The sequence below is a fragment of the Hydra viridissima genome, unplaced genomic scaffold, assembly GCF_058129835.1.
Source record: "Hydra viridissima isolate aposymbiotic clone 2 unplaced genomic scaffold, HvirCarnegie_v1 scaffold_14, whole genome shotgun sequence".
In the NCBI taxonomy this organism is placed as follows: domain Eukaryota; kingdom Metazoa; phylum Cnidaria; class Hydrozoa; order Anthoathecata; family Hydridae; genus Hydra; species Hydra viridissima.
The window spans coordinates 1446395-1465000 of NW_028324313.1; the positions used below are offsets into that span (position 1 = coordinate 1446395).

At 28.2% G+C, this 18606-nt stretch overlaps 4 protein-coding genes across 8 annotated transcripts in view; 1 reads left to right on the plus strand and 3 right to left on the minus strand.

The window, feature by feature from the left end:
* On the minus strand, window positions 1-2010 carry LOC149878716 (uncharacterized). Of its 4 annotated transcripts, none has more exons than XM_090071889.1 (2): window positions 1949-2010; window positions 1-973 (listed from the first exon to the last, which is right to left on the minus strand). In XM_090071889.1, exon 2 carries the CDS (start codon window positions 968-970, stop codon window positions 50-52), a length of 921 nt encoding a protein of 306 aa, XP_089928015.1. In that variant the 5' UTR covers window positions 971-973; window positions 1949-2010; the 3' UTR covers window positions 1-49. The 4 variants fall into 4 exon arrangements, with proteins under 4 accessions (XP_089928015.1, XP_089928013.1, XP_089928014.1 ...); XM_090071887.1 differs by having other exon boundaries at window positions 1-1022; window positions 1949-2008; XM_090071888.1 differs by lacking the exon at window positions 1949-2010 and adding an exon at window positions 1765-1940.
* Window positions 2011-3684: 1674 nt separating this feature from the next.
* On the minus strand, window positions 3685-13598 carry LOC149878717 (anoctamin-4-like). Its single transcript, XM_090071700.1, has 8 exons — window positions 12796-13598; window positions 11200-11238; window positions 9178-10709; window positions 8878-9017; window positions 8509-8696; window positions 4507-4712; window positions 4185-4339; window positions 3685-4088 (listed from the first exon to the last, which is right to left on the minus strand). The coding sequence occupies exons 1-8, from the start codon at window positions 13039-13041 to the stop codon at window positions 3913-3915; spliced, it is 2682 nt and encodes an 893-aa protein (XP_089927826.1). The 5' UTR covers window positions 13042-13598; the 3' UTR covers window positions 3685-3912.
* Window positions 13599-15778: 2180 nt separating this feature from the next.
* The window catches only part of LOC149878718 (TATA element modulatory factor-like), a 16676-nt gene continuing 13848 nt past the window's right edge, over window positions 15779-18606 (plus strand). The window contains exon 1 of one of the 2 annotated variants that reach the window (XM_090071221.1): window positions 15779-15998. In XM_090071221.1, coding sequence (XP_089927347.1) covers window positions 15869-15998 — 130 coding nt within the window. In that variant the 5' untranslated portion in view covers window positions 15779-15868. Of the gene's footprint in view, window positions 16018-18606 lie in introns of both variants that reach the window. The other variant, XM_090071222.1, reaches the window with a different exon arrangement.
* LOC149878719 (uncharacterized) overlaps window positions 18328-18606 on the minus strand; it is a 1069-nt gene continuing 790 nt past the window's right edge. The window contains exon 1 of the mRNA XM_090072006.1: window positions 18328-18606. This exon is cut by the window's right edge and continues 790 nt beyond it. Within this exon, the coding sequence (XP_089928132.1) occupies window positions 18328-18606 (279 nt within the window).

An 18606-nucleotide genomic window follows, 5' to 3' on the forward strand; every position in this document is an offset into this window, starting at 1 on the left:
CAAAATTTAAATGTTACAATTTTATTCTCATCAATTTGAATAACTGTTTTTAGTGAAAACCATGCGGGATTTTTTTTGTTGTTTTTTCATTTGCTTTTTCTTCGTTTTCTTCTTTTTTATTTTCTTCCTTTTTATTTTCTTCTTCTTTATTTTCTTCATTTTTTTTTTCTTCATTTTTCTTTTCTTCATTTTTCTTTTCTTCATTTTTCTTTTCTTCGTTTTTCTTTTCTTCGTTTTTCTTTTCTTCTTTTTCGACGCTATTATCATCGTGAGCAGGGACATTCTCATTGTTGATAACAAATGGAAATCGTGGAAGCATGTGTGGATAACCAAGACCAGAGCTACTATGCAAATAATTGTCACAGTGGCAACCGTTCCAGCAGTGGTAAAAATAACTTTCAGTATAGCCTGATGGACTATAGTTGATTAGGTGAGGCAACAAAGGACAAACAGGTCCAAGTTCATCGCTATGTTCGTAGCAGCCGTGAGTTAATTCAAGAATGTTGTTGTTATGCAAAACATGATGAGGATTGCATGAGTCTGAACACAGTTCAAAATTTTCGAAACGATTTTCAAACTGATTTGCACGAGGGTATTCACTAGCGACATGTTTATAGCCACAATTACAACAGTGATTGTTTGTGTCTTCCCAGGATCCAAAACCATGAATGTGTGCATGATTGTTATGTAATGGATAAGAGCAATGAAAATGGTGATAACTATCATAATATTGATGATGATATGGATGATGGAATTGATTAGGATAAAAAACCGTATCTGAATCTCTTTCTACTGGATAGCTACGGAAATGACTGTACCCAATTGGAGCAACACGCATATCACCCAAATGAAACCATCGTTTGAAAAGTTCACTTGATGCGTTTATTTTGTAGACATTTTCAATTTCTGAGTCGGCATTACTGAACTTATTGGTTTTATCTTTCAATCTTTTCGTAGGCAAAGAATCCATACTCTGTAGAAATATTAACAGAAAAACAATATTGTACCCAGGCCTCATCTCCCTGAAGTATAAACATTTTGAATAAATAATTCCTTCAAATTAAAAACAAATTCTTCTTTTAAATTATAGGAAATAACTTTTAATCTTCGTTTATATAATTTAACAATATGTCTATTAATCTTGTGATGTAGCATTGGAAAAGATCGGCATCATAATGTTTTCTTATAATATTTTTTGATTTTTAATTCGATTTGCTTAACACATTTTAGAAATAAGAAGTTTAAACAAAGCAAAATTGAATCTCAAATTAAAATTTTAAATGGTTATCAGTAAAAACCAATGATATATATTAACTAGATATCTAACTCGTGCTTCCGCAGTGAAGCAAAATTTTTGCCAGCCCTGGAAGCCATTTCTAATTCGGTCAAAATGCTTATCTACCTATATGACATTTTAAAAGTTAACATTAAAATAGTGAATTCATGAGCTGCGTATGGTTGTTCCAAAAGATACATGAAAGGAGTTCACTCTTCGTCCAATAAAATCCCCCAAGTTAGACATCAAGTATATATAATATATTATTGTCAATACCAACTTACGTCTTACGTTTTTATTTTTCGGCATTGCTGCCGAGTTTATTTGTGGCTTTTTTTAGGTGTCGCTGTCAAATTTAAATTGCGTAATTTTATCAACGATTTCACAAAAAAAATATTGCTTAAACGATCATTATAGCCATTTTAAAATTTCATGCCAACTAATTCAAATATAAAGTATTTTTTTGATTAAAAAGAATTTCAACATACATTTATATTTTTTGATGCTTTCTTCTTTCGGTTTCATTTTTTCAATTTTTTGCAAAACAAGAAATATAAAGATACGTAAAATAAGCATAATCGATACAAACACAAAACAAATGCGAAAAATGTAATAAAAAATTGCAAAATTAGTTGAAACTTTCTTAGTAAAAAAAAGCTAAAACTTTCTTACAGCCAGAAATCTTTATTTCTTGATACGAAAAAAAAAAAAAAAAAAGTTTAGAGAAAAAAGAATGCGGAATGAGCTAAAAGATGAGTTTCTTTAGTTTCGGAGTTTCGTTCTTTGCTTGTTTAAAAAAAAAAAAAAGTGAGTCGAAAACCTTTTCGAATTTTTCATTTTTAAAGAATGTTCTAAGAATAGAAAAAGGATTTAGGATTCCCAAAGGATTTAGGATTCTTTTTTTCAATTTCAGAAATAACAAACGCAAAGCAGGATCTTAAACCAGACAGGCAATTTAAAACCACACCTACAATACAAGAAAAAGATAAGAAAAAGCGGAGTTCACGAATCAATAAAAAAGCAGCTACGACTCATAAGTCAGCATTTGTTACAGTTAACATTTTATATGATTTACATTTTTTTATATATATATATATATTTGCTGAAAGACGTCGACGATGTAATACGTACTTGGCGACGTATTATACAAAAGATGACACAGGTGATCAACAGAGATAAAAGGCAAATTTGCGTTTTACTTGCGGCGAATCTGCCCTATCGTGAATAGAACGATTCGCAATTACAAACGTCAATAACTGCGACAGTTTTTAAAAGAACAGCACACACATTTTTCTAGAACGGTAAATTCACCACAAGAAACATTATTTCAATATTAATCTTTTACAAATTTAATTAAATAGACTAGGTTATGAATAAAATGTCAGTAAAAACGTAGAAAACTTAAAAATACTTAAATAATAGTAATCGGTATTCTTTGATCACCATCGGATCAAGCTGCTGCATGTAAAAAAGATGAGTTTTTAAGATGACACAAGTCTTTGCATTTCGATCATACATAGACACATTTATACAATTAACTCCAGCTCATTTAAGCGAATAAACTAAGTTTTTTATTTCCCAGACCTCTAGCCCGTCTAATTATAGGTAGTTTTCTTTTACCAGCATTTTTTGGTTTTTCTTTCAAAACTTATGATTCTTTTAAATAATCAATGTTTTGTGGTTGATTAAATCATTATCATCTCATAAATATTAATCTTACAGGCTGCATGAGTTTCAACTGTCTTTAAATTAAGCATGGGAATTTCGGCCTTCGAAATCGACGAAATTAAACGAAATTCGTGTTTCAATTTCGGATCGAAATTGAGAACGAAATTTCGATTTTTTGGATTGTTAAATTTCGCGAAAAAATTTCGTATAATTTCAGGTCATTGAAAGTAACGAAATTGACACGAAATTAAACATAAGTTTTAATTTCGAAATTCGTGAATTTGTAATGTTTAAAAATTTCGTCTTTCGAAATTCAATATAAATTTCGATACGAAATTGAAACACGAATTTCGTTTAATTTCGTCGATTTCGAAGGCCGAAATTCCCATGCTTACTTTAAATTCTTAATCTTAAAACGTCTTCTCTCTATAGTAATATTATTCATATAGAAACCACAATAGCAAGTACAAAAAAAAATTCTTTTTTAAAAAGAAAAAACTGTTTATTGACATCAATTATTTATAATTATCATCCGTTTAGATAAAACAAAATTATATATTCATATTTACTTATAAATAGTTACAAAAATACACCACAAATTATTTTCATTTAAACTTTTAGTATAAAATTAGTAGCAAAATTGAAATAAAGAATAAAAACCATTCCAACAAATCACATAAAAAAAAAAAAAATTAAAAAAAAAAAAATAAAAACCATAAAAAAATATGCAATCAAAATTATTTTGAAGAAAATCTATTTTATAACGAAATTAGTATTAAAAAACCTTATAAATCACGTGAAAATATTGGCCATTAACTGTCTCACCTCTAATTTGGCAAACACGTGACACTATTGGACATTAACTGTCTCATCTCTAATTTGGCAAACACTTCAAAAAAACTGAATATAGTTTAAATATACAAAAAGGTTCTCATAACTAATGAAATGTTTAAAGAATTTGCATTTCTTTAAACTTCTGGAGATATTGTCGGCTCTTGATGATCCCCATAACCTTGTTGCAATGAATAATTTATCGAATCAGTCAACGTTGTTCCTTTGGGTTTGCGTTTACCAACTTTCTCCTTGTGGACGCGGTCGTGCTGTTCAGCTAAATACTTCTCACGTTTTATTTTTAATTCCAAAGCTATAATAAAAATCGTTCAAAATTACAAGCAGTTCATTAAAAAAAAAAAAGCATACAAAAATGAAATAAAACCCAAAAAAAGATATATCTGCTCACATTTTGGAACATCTGGAATAATATACGCAATTGATTCTTTAACTGTCAGCACGAATGCTTGAAAAGCAATTACAAAGGCAAGACGAGCTGTTAAAACAACCCAATAGTCGCGGCTATATCTATACGGTGCAGTGTCTTCGTGGAAACCTGGGTATCTAAACATCCGAAGATATCATCATTTAAAGATGAATTGTAATTATTTAAATATCTAATAAATTTGACAACAAAATTCACTTAAGAAAAAAAAACTTGGATACTTCATTATAGAAAACCTGCAGAAAAAAATCGTTTTTAAAGTTTTTAAAGACTCTTTTTGCTTCACCTGCAGAACTCCTGTGGCTTTAACCCATTTTTCATTGGATTTTCTGGTCTGGAATCATTTGAAAAATCAGCCACTTTAAACTTTGACATGGACCAGTCTGTGAAACCAGCTAAATTGCCATCAGATGACTTGTAATAAATCCATACTAAACGAGGTATGAGTTCTGAGGTAAATGCGAGCACAAATGCATTCACAACGGTAGAAAACTAAAAACACAATCATAATCAGCTGCAATATTTGAAATAACCATCAACAGGAAGAGCAGACATAGTCACCTAAAACTGAAACCGACAAAATCTATTTTTAAAGTTTCAAGACTTGTTAAAAAAAAACATTTTATTTATTGTGTATTTGTCTAAATACATTTGGATATTTATAGAATGATTTTCAATTTTGGAAGCAAAGCAAGTAAAGTAATGATTAAAAAAAACATTTTATTTATTGTGTATTTGTCTAAATACATTTGGATATTTATAGAATGATTTTCAATTTCGGAAGCAAAGCAAGTAAAGTAACGATTAAAAAAAGGACAAAAAAAAAAAATTGCCATGTCACTTTTCTCTTTTATTCATTTTATAAAGAAAATCCTCCTTTCCCTTATACCAAAAAATTGGAATCCAACTCAAGTGAACAATTCAAAATTAAGATTAAAAAAATTTGGTAACCTAAGAGGCTTAATATGGTTCATGAATAATTTTGCCAACTATCTGGGTATATGGTAACTGTCTGGATGCTAGGGGTCTAATGCTACACACTATGAAACACAAAAATAAGAATTTTAAGATTAAATTTTGTTAAATTTGGTTAAAAAAACTACAAAGAAAAATGCTTTGGAACAAACAGCAAAATTAAAATGCAAAAAATTTGATAAAAATCAGAGCCAACATCCTCCTCTTAATCCCAAAAGTCCTGGTATCATGTAACAGTTGGTCAAAATTACCATAGTTCATAGGGTTGCAAAAATGCCTTAGGGCTTATAAATCATTGTAATTCAGCTGAGATTCAACTCTTCACAGCTAATGTAACAGCTTGCTGTGAATTAGCAGTTCTTGCAGCAAAGATTTCAAGATTTGTGGTATCTCATGAGCATAGGAGTGTTTAATGTGAATCTAATTAATTGGTTGCTTTAGCACAGGAGATTTGCCTCAAATGCCTGTTTTAAGACTAACTAAAACCTTGAATTCTATTCTTACCATATTCATTATAATGTATTGTGAATATGGTAGGTGTGGCTTTTTTCTTGACAATTCTTAATACAGTAGCCAACATTGTTGCAATATTGTCAGGTTCTGTATTAGCAACTGTTTTATAGTCAGAAATATTTTCTCTGCGACCAACTTATGGATATGGAAAGAGTGTAAAGAAAGGCTGGCTATGGAAATACACATCATTTACTTTTTTGTTAAGGCATAAAAGCTCCTTCTAGAAGCCACTGAAAAAACTTTGCTGTAGCCTTTTGCATATTGTTTTGATTGTTACCTTCTTGCATAAAATGATTCATAGTCTCTTTCTACAGTAGCTTTCTCTTTTAAAAGGGCTGAATTGTTGGGCAATGTATAAGTTATTTACACATACTCAAATGTTTAAGTTGTATAAGGAACATTTAGAGGAATTATTCCTATGTAGATTTAGAAACTGTCATTGAATATCTTTGAGTAAGACTCACATCTAACACTTATGGTCAGATGCTATAATTGAAATATTGGGAAAAGTTCTAGTTTTCCTCTGGAGTAATGCAACCACAAAAACACGAGATGGGTTCTTTTACAAATTGGTCTGTCAGGGGATGTCTGACTGTGACATTATTATTCTTTACTCTATTATCTATAGGAGGTAAGTCTTAAAAGGGATTATATAGATTTTTGTGAGAAAGATATGCCTAAAATAACAGTAAATACAAACCATTACTTCTCCTAAATCCTAAAAAAATGACTAAAAAAAATCAAAAATTTTTGAACCACTCTATGGGTAATAACATTTTTAAAATGATGATTACTAATAATAGTTATATTTAAGAGCAACTTGGATCATAAAATAATGCAATTTGCTCTTAAGTATAACTATTTATGAATAATTATCAAAGGACCTAATCACCTTTGGTGATTAGAACACTCTTAATCAATTAGTCATGGTTTTTGAAAAGAAAGCTTCAAAGCACACTGGCACTGTTAAAATTATATCATTTTTGTTAATGAGAATACAATAATTTCAGCTGTCAAATCAACCATTTTTTAGGTAAGAACACCTAATTTACATTAAAGAAGAGAAAAATGAGCCCCGTGCATTTTTATCAGGCAGCACATTGAACTTCATCATTAAATCTCATCTTTCCTGCCCAGTAGTCTTTTGAAAATACTTAAGCTTATCATAATAGCAATTTAAAGCATCAGTGTGTGGTAGTAGTTTTTTTTCTTTTGTCTTAGATATTTTGTGTGCCATTTTTTGTTTGTAGTAATAAAAACACAGCCAACTTCTTTTTGATAAGTTAAGGGACATCTTCCATAAAAAAGTAAAAAGTTGTTTGCAAAATAGACGTAATCCCAATGTATAAAAAATGATTTTAAGAAATCTATATAGAAATTAAAATTTATGCCTTTGTATCATCATAATTCAAGATTACTTATAAACATTTCATAGCTTATAAACTATATAAAAAGGAGGAGATATGTATAGATTTCATTCATAGTAAGATGGTAATAGAAGAATACTGTTAGAAAAAGTCATTCTTTGCTGTCATTTTCCTCATTACACAAACCTTTTGCTTTTTAACAAAAACAAAAGTTACATTTAAACCTTACTAACACACAAGTTAACTACACTAAAAACCTTAACAACTCTGCAAGGAAGGAGAAGGAGAATAAGCACAATATTTTACTGTCACTGAGAAAAACAAACAAAATAATCCCCCTCAAAGTGACATGGTTTTTATGTAATGTGACTATACTTATCTTTTTCTTGAAAGATTTAAACTAAACCTGTTCTTCCATTATAACTTCCATTACTCATAACAAAATTTTGGATCACCTTTTAAGGGGACAACTATTAGCAGACTGGTGAAGAAATATCAACAAACTGGTAAAACTAAAAGGTCTGTTGGAAAACTACTAAAAGAGAAGATTGCTACATTCTTAGAGCTGTGAAAAAAGGTTGTCATACCATTAAAGGTTGTCATACCATTAGATTTAAACATTAAAAATATCTCCAAGTAGATGACATCTTGTCAAGTGAAAACATCAGATGAATTTTTCAAAATTTCAGTGAAAGAAATTGGAAAAAAAAAGATTTCAATGGTGTAAAGAGCAATTACATTTAACATTAGAACAGTGGGCAAAAGTTATCTGGAGTGATGAGTCTTGTGTTTTCTTTTACAATGGTTGATCTCACTGTTGGAAAAGAATTGAGGAAAGTCTTAACCCTCAGACTTGCAAGATAACTGACAAAAAGATTAATGTTTGGGGATGTTTTAGCACACACACAGCTGGAAAACTACATGGGTGAGTGGAGTAATTGACCAGCATCATGATCATAAGATCTTAATTAGTCAACATAGAACTTGTATAGAACTTTTTTCTTATGGTAATTACATATTTTAAAAGGATAACTATCCCAAACACACAGCACAACTGAATAAAAGTACCCAAATTGATACCAGGTATGCTTTGGTAAGCACAGTCTCTCTGATTTAAACTCAATAGAAAATGTTTTGTCTATATTGGCCAACAGATGAGGACAAACTATTTAAAAGTCTTTTCAACAAGACATGTAAATAGCATGCCTTTGAGATGTACAAAAGTCATACAAAGCAATGGATGGTTAGTTAATTACTCAAGTTGCTAAAAACTAAAACTTTTAAAATAATTTAAAATTCTTAACACCTTCTATTTTTTAATATTCTATTAATGACTTATGTTAAATTAGGTTAAACTGTGTTTATATATATAAGTAAGAAATATAGCAAATTTTATATTAAAAAAAAAACAAAAAACAATAACTTGGCATTACCATTGTTAAAGTAGCTAAGATTCCATACCATGCACCGATATCTTCTGCTGGATTTGCATGAGTACGGCGGAAATTATGTATAAAATTTACAGCATCTAATCTTATCTCAATAATATTGTTTAAAAGAGCTACTAACGGAGCTAATGGAAAAGCAGCTACAAACATTGTGACAAACCCATATTGAAGCACTAAACAAAGTGCAAACAACTACAAGATATACACAATGACTATAATTACTAAAAAGAAAAGTCCAATAAAAAGAGCTACAATGATGGTAAAAAAAACTATAAACAATAACATGATGTTAGAACCGTGGTTTTAATTTAAACAAGAACCCACCTGTTTCTAAGTATTCAAACAAAAACTCACCTATTTCTAAGTATTGCCAGAACAAAGAAAATTTAGTCTGCATTTCACCTTCGAAGTCTGTAACCCACTGTGGTTCATCACTGGCTGTGTAAGAAGTAAGTTTTGCATACCTCCAATTACGATACTTGTTCTTTAAGAAGCTTTTGTTAAAAAAATTAAAAAATGATAAATTAATTATGAGTAACAAAGAATAAATCAAGAAATTTTAAAGACATAACATTTTTAATTCTCTAGTATTTTACAGCATAAAATGTTTTCTAAAAAATTGATATAAAAAGAAAGTTTCTCAAAAATGATTACGGAATTAAAATTTCCATAGTATTTCCAATTATTTGCTGCCCAACCATGATGATCACCAGCTGTATGGTCAACTCCAGGAAACATCCTTGAACAGAGCAACCATCAAAACGAAATCTCTTGTTAGTAAATCTCTTATAATTTCCAGGACTACCTACAAAAAATTCACTCTTGAAAAAAGCAACATAAAAGATTGAAGCATAGGTGTTAACAAACTGAAACCAAAACATTTTTATGGTGAAACTATCCTCGTAATCTGTGGATGTTCGCGGGTTTTCCCAATTAGTTAACTTAATAGCAATTTTCTGATATACAAACTTTAAGACATTTATAGCAATCAAGTTTATGCAGGCAGCACATGCTGATACAACCATCTTTGAGCGACTTCGAATGGTTTCATTTTGCTGACCAATAAGTAAAATATAAAATGCAGCCCGAAAGATAATCACACCAACTACAGCACTGAGAACTAAAACCATGAAAAATAAAACCACACCAAAGGCACCAAAAAGACGAGAAAATCTTTGAGAAGTTGGCATATAAGGTTCCATTTTCAAAGTAACAGGATTCTTTTTAAGCCGGGTAACTTTTGCAAGGTATTCAGGTCTAGGACGCTCTTCTTCTTCTTCAAAATCCATTGTATGCCATTCATATGCCAGGGAAACCTCTTTGCGTTTCCAGAATTCTAAGTATATAGTAGCCCAAATCGACATGAATAAAGCAAAAAACAGGGTAGAATCATTATCAAAGAAATGGGTTATCTTAGAATAAATGCAGCCTTGATCCTTTAGCAAATAATATGAACAGAGTTTATCACACAAAGGACACATGTAAAACTTATATGTTCCATCAGTCTCATTCTTTGGATTACACACTTCCTTAATAGTAGGAGAACCAAAAGATGAACCAACACCATACAAAAAACAAATGAATCCCACTATTGCAGCTGGAACAAGAAAACTTGTGTAAAAACCAAGCCATGCAAAATAAAGTGCTACTTTTTCCCCAAAGTAACTTCGAATTGCTGAGATAGGTTGGTATTTGAAAATCCGTCTCATGCATGCCCAGTCTTCTTGTAAGTATTGCCTATCATTTACAGGGGTATCTTTAGCACTTGCTTTAACTGGTCCACTGTGCAATGGATATATATCAAGAAAAATACCATTAGCTTGAAGGTTATCTATACCCAAATCCAGTTCATTGTTACCATACTTGGCTTTTTCAAGAACCGAATAAACAATTCTTCCTCGTTCAATGCTTGAGAAGAACCTGTCTGGTTTATCACTGTAAATAAACTCAGAAAGTTGATCTTTATCAAAAACTTTCACAAAGAAGCTTTTTTCATCACGTGTATGTCGATCTTTAATTACAAAAGGATCAATACTTTCAATAAATCTGTACAAATTTCCTTGGTACCATTCCTTTATGCTAATATCATATTCCTTAATAGGCATTTTCATTTTTAAGTCTTCTGCAACATCACATAAAACATCGAATGGAGCATGCACTTTGATAAACCGAATAAGATCTTCCTTCTAAAGAAATAGTTTATTTATTTTTTAAATACCTTACCAATAAGCCCTTAAGTAAAAACTACAAACAAACATTTATTTATTGTACAGTAGAATTATATTTCAAAATGACATCATGACAAAAGAAGAAACCTTTAAATATTTTTAAATACATATTTGTAAATAAGAAATATTTTTTCCTTGTAACAACCAACACAACTCACTATGTGTATATTTCAACCTTAGACATATATATTTATATATATATTATTCAATATAGCCTTAGACATATATATTTAAATATATTCAGCCTACATTAACTTTGCTGTTTAATATTTTATAGACAAATTTACTTTTTAACTTAAAGATAAATTCTTGAAATGCCTTAAATAATGTTAAACTTTAAAAACTTTTCATTTTCAAAAAACTTTGTCAAACTTCAAGAAATAAGAAATGCAAAGAAGTGAGGATGAAATTGTTAACTTGCATCATAAATAGTTTTTAGAAATTATACCTTTTTATTTTCACTGAAAGTGCCATATTCTTCCTTGTTCTAAAAATAAAAACATAAACAGAGAATTCTTCAAAAATGAACAAAATATACCCATTAAGTATAATGAAAAATTATTTACTAAAAATTTTTTTTAGCTATTAGCCTAAATTGTTAGATGTTTTCTTTTACAATATGTTATATTGAAGTTTTATCTACAACAAATGATTGCCTCAATCTGACTACCAACATTCATTTTTAGGCAGTCAGAAAAGTTGAAAATGAAGGGCCACATGTGAATAAATTACTAAATTATCAACTATTGTACTTATTATAACCAATAAGTTTAACCATTTGATTTATAATCTATAACATTCAGATTAAAGCACATTTCAATTAAATAAAAAACAGCAGAAAACATCCTTAATAATAAAATTTTCTTAATTGATTTCATAATTGGATTCAGAAAGTAACTTTTGGTAACAGCAATGAACTTTTATTTGAGTTATGTGCATAAACAATTTTTTGTCATACTCAAACAACTTACCACTAGACATTTATCTGCAACTGAACTGAAATCTTAATAAATCTTCAATATATATATATATATATACATATGTATGTATGAATAATATATATATATATATATATATATATATATATATATATATATATATATATATATATATATATATATATGCTCTGAAAATATAGTTTCGGATAGAACTAATCTGGGAATTGTAAAAATTGTTTAATGGTCAAATATTAGTTGATTTTCTCAAATGGTTAAAAAATAGTTGATCAAGCAATTGCCTATCTAGTCTGAACATTCACAAATTAGCTATATATAATTCTAGAGGTTAATGATACAAGTGCCTATGTTATGTTTGGGTCAATACTGGAAAGACTGATTGTGTAAAGAGTGGTAGAAGTCTCCTCAGAAAAAAGGATGTCATGGAAGAGAAACTAGAAGAAACGTCTAATATCTACAGCAAATTAGAAAAACAACTGAACTTTGCAAAATAGTACTATGTAAAGATTTGAGCTTTGGATAAATACTCTATTTACTGATGAAAGTATATACAACATTTTTTGAAGTGACAGCCATGGAAAATGAGGATTGCAAAAAAGAAATCTAAAGAACCTGATTCCCACGATCAAATATGAAGTTGGTGATGCAATACTTTGGGAATCAACAGCAGTAATTAAGATTAGAGAATTGATAAATTACAGGTATACTTGAGAATTGCCAATACATGCTGATTTTGTAAGTAAATTATTGGGGTTAATTTTTTTTATTAAGGTATATTAAAATGCGTAAATCAAGTACTAATTGTTTTGATTATCAAAATAATGCAGACTTTAGTGGCAAGGGTTTTAAATGTAAATATAGTAAATCTTTATATATACACAGTATAGATTTTTGTCTACCTTTTTACATATACAACTTTTGTTGGAGTGATTTAGACTATTGTGACTGATTGTACATGTACATATGCACACACACAGACACACAGACACACAGACACACACACACACACACATGCACACACACACACATACACTCTTACGGCATCAAAGTGTAATACATTAAGTTTACAACAGTACAAGAAATCTTACAACATTTTTGGCAGATATAGTTTCTTCAATCTCTAGTCCTTCTAAAATTATATTATCCAAGTATGTTTTTCTCCAATCAGCTTTTTTTTTTGCTGTCAGTTCATCGTCATCTTCATCAATTTCATAAGCTAAAATATAATCTATTTTTCTTTCGCCATCTTCAAAGTACAAGTCTTTAGTTGAATCGTCTCTTTTTTTTACTGACAATTCCATGCTTGTCAGAAGACCTGATTTATCGTCGGACATTTTGGAATCAATTTAAAATCCACAAAATTGTATATATTCTTATTTCAATGATAAAATACAACAGTTTGTTTACTTATGTTACAACGTAGAATGCCGCCCTTAAAAAACATAAATCAATAAGTATTATTACGTACTATGGGTTCCTTTTATTTTAACCTAATTATCTCCAGTTTTTAACAAATAACCTAAATCAATGAAGCGTAAAACAGTAGATTGTTTTCTTTAAAAACAACCCGGACATATTGTTTACTTCTGTTGTCATCCTTTTTGTTTGCAATGACCAAGAGAAGGAGATCTACTGACTATTACTTTTATGTACCTTCCCAGTAGTGAATGAACCATTCAATCATTTCAATTTCTCGGTTTACGTTGAACTATAACAATACATCTACGCTTCAATAGACTGTTATGGGCGCAGAAATTACGAAACCATTAATCTAAGGCTTGGTTTCAATTTTTTTTTATTCCATCGAAGGACAGAACGGTGCATAGGAACATGCTCAAAGATCTTGCAACACATCCCCAGAAATCTTTTTTTTTTGATTATCATCGGAAAACGTTTCCTTATTCAAAAAACGTGAAAGACAACTTTTTTTAGTGGGGGCCTGGGGAGAAATCACATGTTGTAGGGGAGTACCCAGGAATTTTGTTTTTCAAGATAAGTAACTAAGAGGCAAGGGGCATACTCAAGTTTCTAGCATATTGATACTGGTATCGAATGAGGATGACTTGCAAAAAAATTAGGGTAATCGGAGCTAAACCAACCCCGCCCCGACCTCTTACTGCCCCCTTCCTAGAACTACGTCTCCTTTAATCATAATTTTTTTTATTATTATTCTATTATAAACTCAATCAAAATTGATCGATAAATTCCAAATTTTATCAAAAAATCTCTTTTTTTTAAGATTTATAATCATGGAAAGCTTAAAATGACCTCTAATTACCCCCCTGAAATAACTTTAAATGGTCTTATGATTTGATGTAATTTGAAATCTGTCGATGAATTTTGATGAAGTTTAATATGAAATAAAAAAGCAGGAAAATTGACAAATTTTTTTTTAAAGCATTTTAATAAGTTTAATATAATATAATATAAATCAAATGCTGTTTTCTTGTTTTACCAATGAGTCTAATGGTTGAAAATATAGTCCATGGTTGTTTTGGAAAATTATTACGCTCCACATAGGTCAAAGATTTAAAGGAGTTCTCTACTAGCTATAGAAATCTAATGGCTGCAATTCCTTTGAAGGTGCACATAGTTGAGCAACATATTATCGAATTCATCGGCATGAAAGGTGGAGTCTTCGGTATGATAATAATTTTTGAATTTGATAAAAAAAAAAAATTTTAATATTAGTAATTAAATACTCTACTTCAACAGTTGAATCGTAAAATTTGCATAAATTACGACGAATATTTATTAAACAAACTTGTGTTTCTTTTGTACTACTTATACTCTATTGGCTTAGGTTACTGGACCGAACAAGCTCTCGAATCCGTTCATCAGGATTTCAATCAGTTTTAGCGAATGAGAAAAGTTGGAGAGCACAGTCCAAACTATATAGAGGCGCTAAAAAACGCTGTTGTTGCTTACAACTACAAGCACTTTTAAAGTAGCTTTCCATTTGCAGGAATGTAGTTTATAAACAGTAACATATTAAAACTCCTTATGAACAAACCGTTAATGATTTTGTTTCAGAAATAACTCGAACAATTTTTTTCAGGGAATTCGAACATTGTCATGAGATACACGGCCTTATTAATTTCCTATAGCGAGATGGCTAAAGGCTCAACTTGTGATCTAAAATTTTAATATTTAGAAACATTGCTGTTAATTCGTTAAAGTAAATTATTCGAGCATCTAAAAATTTTAACATGACATCTTAAACTGTTGTTAGCTTACGTTTCTCAGAGTTGCAAATTTCTTTCAATATTTTTACTCGAAAACGTTTACGCAAAAGCGGTTTGCGTAAAAAGCGAAATACGCAGAAGAATCAAGCATATTTCAAAACATAAGAAAATAATTCGCGAAGCCTAGTCTAATAAAATAAGCTAGAAGGCGATATTTTAAAATCAAGTCATCAAATAATCAAATAAACATAATTTGGGATTCTTATTTTTATTTTTAATGCTGTTATTGTTTTACCTTTTTTTTTTCTTTCGTTGTTATTGAATTATTGTCGTTATTACTATTATTCTGGTTATTATATTATTATTCTTGTTATTCTTCTTCTTCTTATTGTTATTGTTGTTGTTGTTGTTATTATTATTATTATTATTATTTTTATTATTATTATTATTATTATTATTATTATTATAATTGTTATTATTGTTATTATTATTATTATCATTATTATTATTAATTTATATTATTTTATATTATTGTTGTTGTTGTTGTTGTTGTTGTTGTTGTTGTTGTTGTTGTTGTTGTTGTTAATATTATTATTATTATTATTATTATTATCATTATTATTATTATTATTATTATTATTATTATTATTATTATTATTATTATTATTATTATTATTACATTGTTATTTTTGCTTTTCTACATTAGCCTCCTTAAGATAGCTACATAAATATAACACTAATGTTTTTATATGTTTAAATTTATTAGCAATTTTCAATGAATATATAACAAATGTAATACATTTGTAATCTATTTATTACAATTATGCATTTCAATTTTGAACATTTTAATTTTTATGCAATTTAAAACTGAACTCTTTTTATCTTTGTTAGATGGATGATACGTAAGGTTAAAAAAAAGAGTTTATGAGTAGCAGAAAAAGATTTATATTTATGTTGATTCTGCATTAATCTGGTTATGAGTTGGTTTGATGCTAAGACACTCTCCAAGTATGCAAAGACTGCTCTAAAACAAGCTCAAAAAAACATTGATAAAGTACTAGATATAAAAGATGATGTAGCCACAGACACCGCAACTTTGTATCCAAGTATGTCTATTATATAAAAGTGGGTGACTACTTCTGTTATTTAGGTTTTTGATTAGTAAAGGTTTTTCATTAATGCTGCTGTATATAACAAAAACAAAACAAAAAAAAGTGATAGCATTTGAAAGTGTAAGCTCACGTAGAGTAAACTTAAAATACTTCTGAACTTTTTGCATTAATATTATATAATTATTATTATCAATATTATTATTATTATTATTATTATTATTATTATTATTATTATTATTATTATTATTATTATTATTATTATTATTATTATTATTATCAATATTATTATTATTATTATTATTATTATTATTATTATTATTATTATTATTATTATTATTATTATTATTATTATTATTATCAATATTATTATTATTATTATTATTATTATTATTATTATTATTATTATTATTATTATTATTATTATTATTATTATTATTATTATCAATACTATTATTATTATTATTATTATTATTATTATTATTATTATTATTATTATTATTATTATTATTATTATTATTATTATTATTATTATTATTATTATTATTATTATTATTATCAATATTATTATTATTATTATTATTATTATTATTATTATTATTATTATTATTATTATTTTTGAAAGTTGTTGGTTTGTTATTTGTTCTCAAAATTTTCTCAATCAATAAAGTAAATTTTAGAAAGAGCAAAAGCTTCTTTGGATAACTATGAAAAAATGCAGTATTACACTATATTAAGACTAATTTTTTATTTAATGTCTTTTTACTATAATACCAGGTATTTTCTTTTCATACAATGTTATTTGTAACTGTTAACAGCACATTTAGTTTCTTTAGCTTTGATTCCACATATCTTTTGTCCCTTATAAAGTCAATATCTTATTTTGTATATTTTTAAAAATTGATTACTTCTATATGACTATTATTGCTATATAAGAGTAATTGATATTTAAGTAGAAAACAAAACATGACTTAATGTTTATCATTAAAAGCTTTAGATAAACATCATTTTATACTTTATTCAATTATCAAATGGTCAATCTCTCTCAAGTTAAATTATAAAAATTACATCAATCAATCACATTTTCTTAGTTACATGTGAAAACCAAAAAAAACAAAAAAAAACAACACAGAACTCCAAAAAAATTTGACAACTCTAAAGCTAATCCCTTTTGTAATAGTCTATGGGCTTTAAAGGCCACAGAAGTAAGTTTGCATTGGCCTCACTCACCCTCTCAATAGACCTGAATATAAAAGGATTTTGCAAGTGTCTAGGGATACCACCAATTATATACAATCAGATATTGGATTTTCCAGACTAGAATCCTTGTTTCTGCAATTTAAATTTACACATAACTCTTTAAAATCTGTCAACAAAGGCATACAGTTGCAACTATATTTAAAGTTAACTTAATGATCATTAAGATTTGATTTCAAAAATGTTTTTTCTTTATAACCATTCTTCAAGTATCAGTTTTAGTCAATGCAAGTAGCAATTTTAGTCAATTATATAAATACTGTTTCATATTTCATGAACTTTCTTAAAGCTTTTATGATGAGTTTTTTAAGAATGAGTTCTTAAAGCTTTTATGATGAGTTTCTTAAAGCTTTTATGATGAGTAGTTTAAGTTTTGAAAGTAAGTCTTTTATCTAAAAAAAATTAATTTAGTACATATATAACTTTCCTCGATCAATTGTAATACCATTAAGCAGCATCCTTATCATGTTTTGTCTTGTTAAGTTTTTGTTTTTATTCATGTTGTTTTTATTGATTGTTCTTTGTTTTCCTAAAATTAATCCATTTAAATTAAATAATAAGATTTTCACAGTAATTAATTGAAATGACATTTTTGGACATTCTTATACTCTCTCAACAAACTTATAGTTTGATTTCACAAATAACTTCTCATTATTTTCTTCACAAAAAAAAGTGTAGAAAACAATGAGAACTTATTTGTGATATCAAACTATAACTTAAAGTATACATAGCAATCATTTAATGGTTGTTTTTTCAGCCTCTTTTCTACACAAAAAAAAGCATAGAACAGAGTCTGAGAAAAATCAATGACCATTAATTGATTGCTGTATTTTAAAATTATATTTGATTATTTTTAAGTCATCAATTATTTATACGCATAAGTTTAATGCTGCTTTTAAAAATTTCATCGCAATCTCAATTATAAATTGTTGTTATGATGTAAAAATGGCAAATATTTCAGAGCTTTATAAGTTAAAGTTTAATTCGTTTTTAAATTATTTGCTTTAAGTTTAAATTAAAACTACAAATCATCAAAATCTAAAGACATGTAATTCGTTTTTTTTTTTATCTATTCAATAGTTCTAATGCTAACTTTTGGGTTTCTCTTCATAAATGTTCGAATGAATGAGTTACGAAACTCAGCTGTACACAAACAGTAAAGAATTGGTGCAACAAGTGCATCTAGGAATGTTAGACATTTTAAAAAAAATTCAATGTACTCTTTTTCTTTAGAAATAAAGTATTCATGTTTGAAGCATTTTTTTTGACAAATGTTAATAAGAATGTAGTATATTATAGTTGGTGACCAAAGTATGGTATACGCCATTGTTAGAGTTATGCTTAGCTT

Bases quoted from the DNA above. Each gene is read 5' to 3' on its own strand.
- LOC149878717 (XM_090071700.1), bottom strand. From the start codon at position 13,041: ATGTCCGACGATAAATCAGGTCTTCTGACAAGCATGGAATTGTCAGTA. The intron at 9,018-9,177 runs GTAATCATTTTT...TTTTAACAAAAG, and splicing joins ACTATGGAAATTTTAATTCC to CTTCTTAAAGAACAAGTATC. The intron at 8,697-8,877 runs GTGAGTTTTTGT...CACTTTGTTTAG, and splicing joins CTGGCAATACTTAGAAATAG to TGCTTCAATATGGGTTTGTC.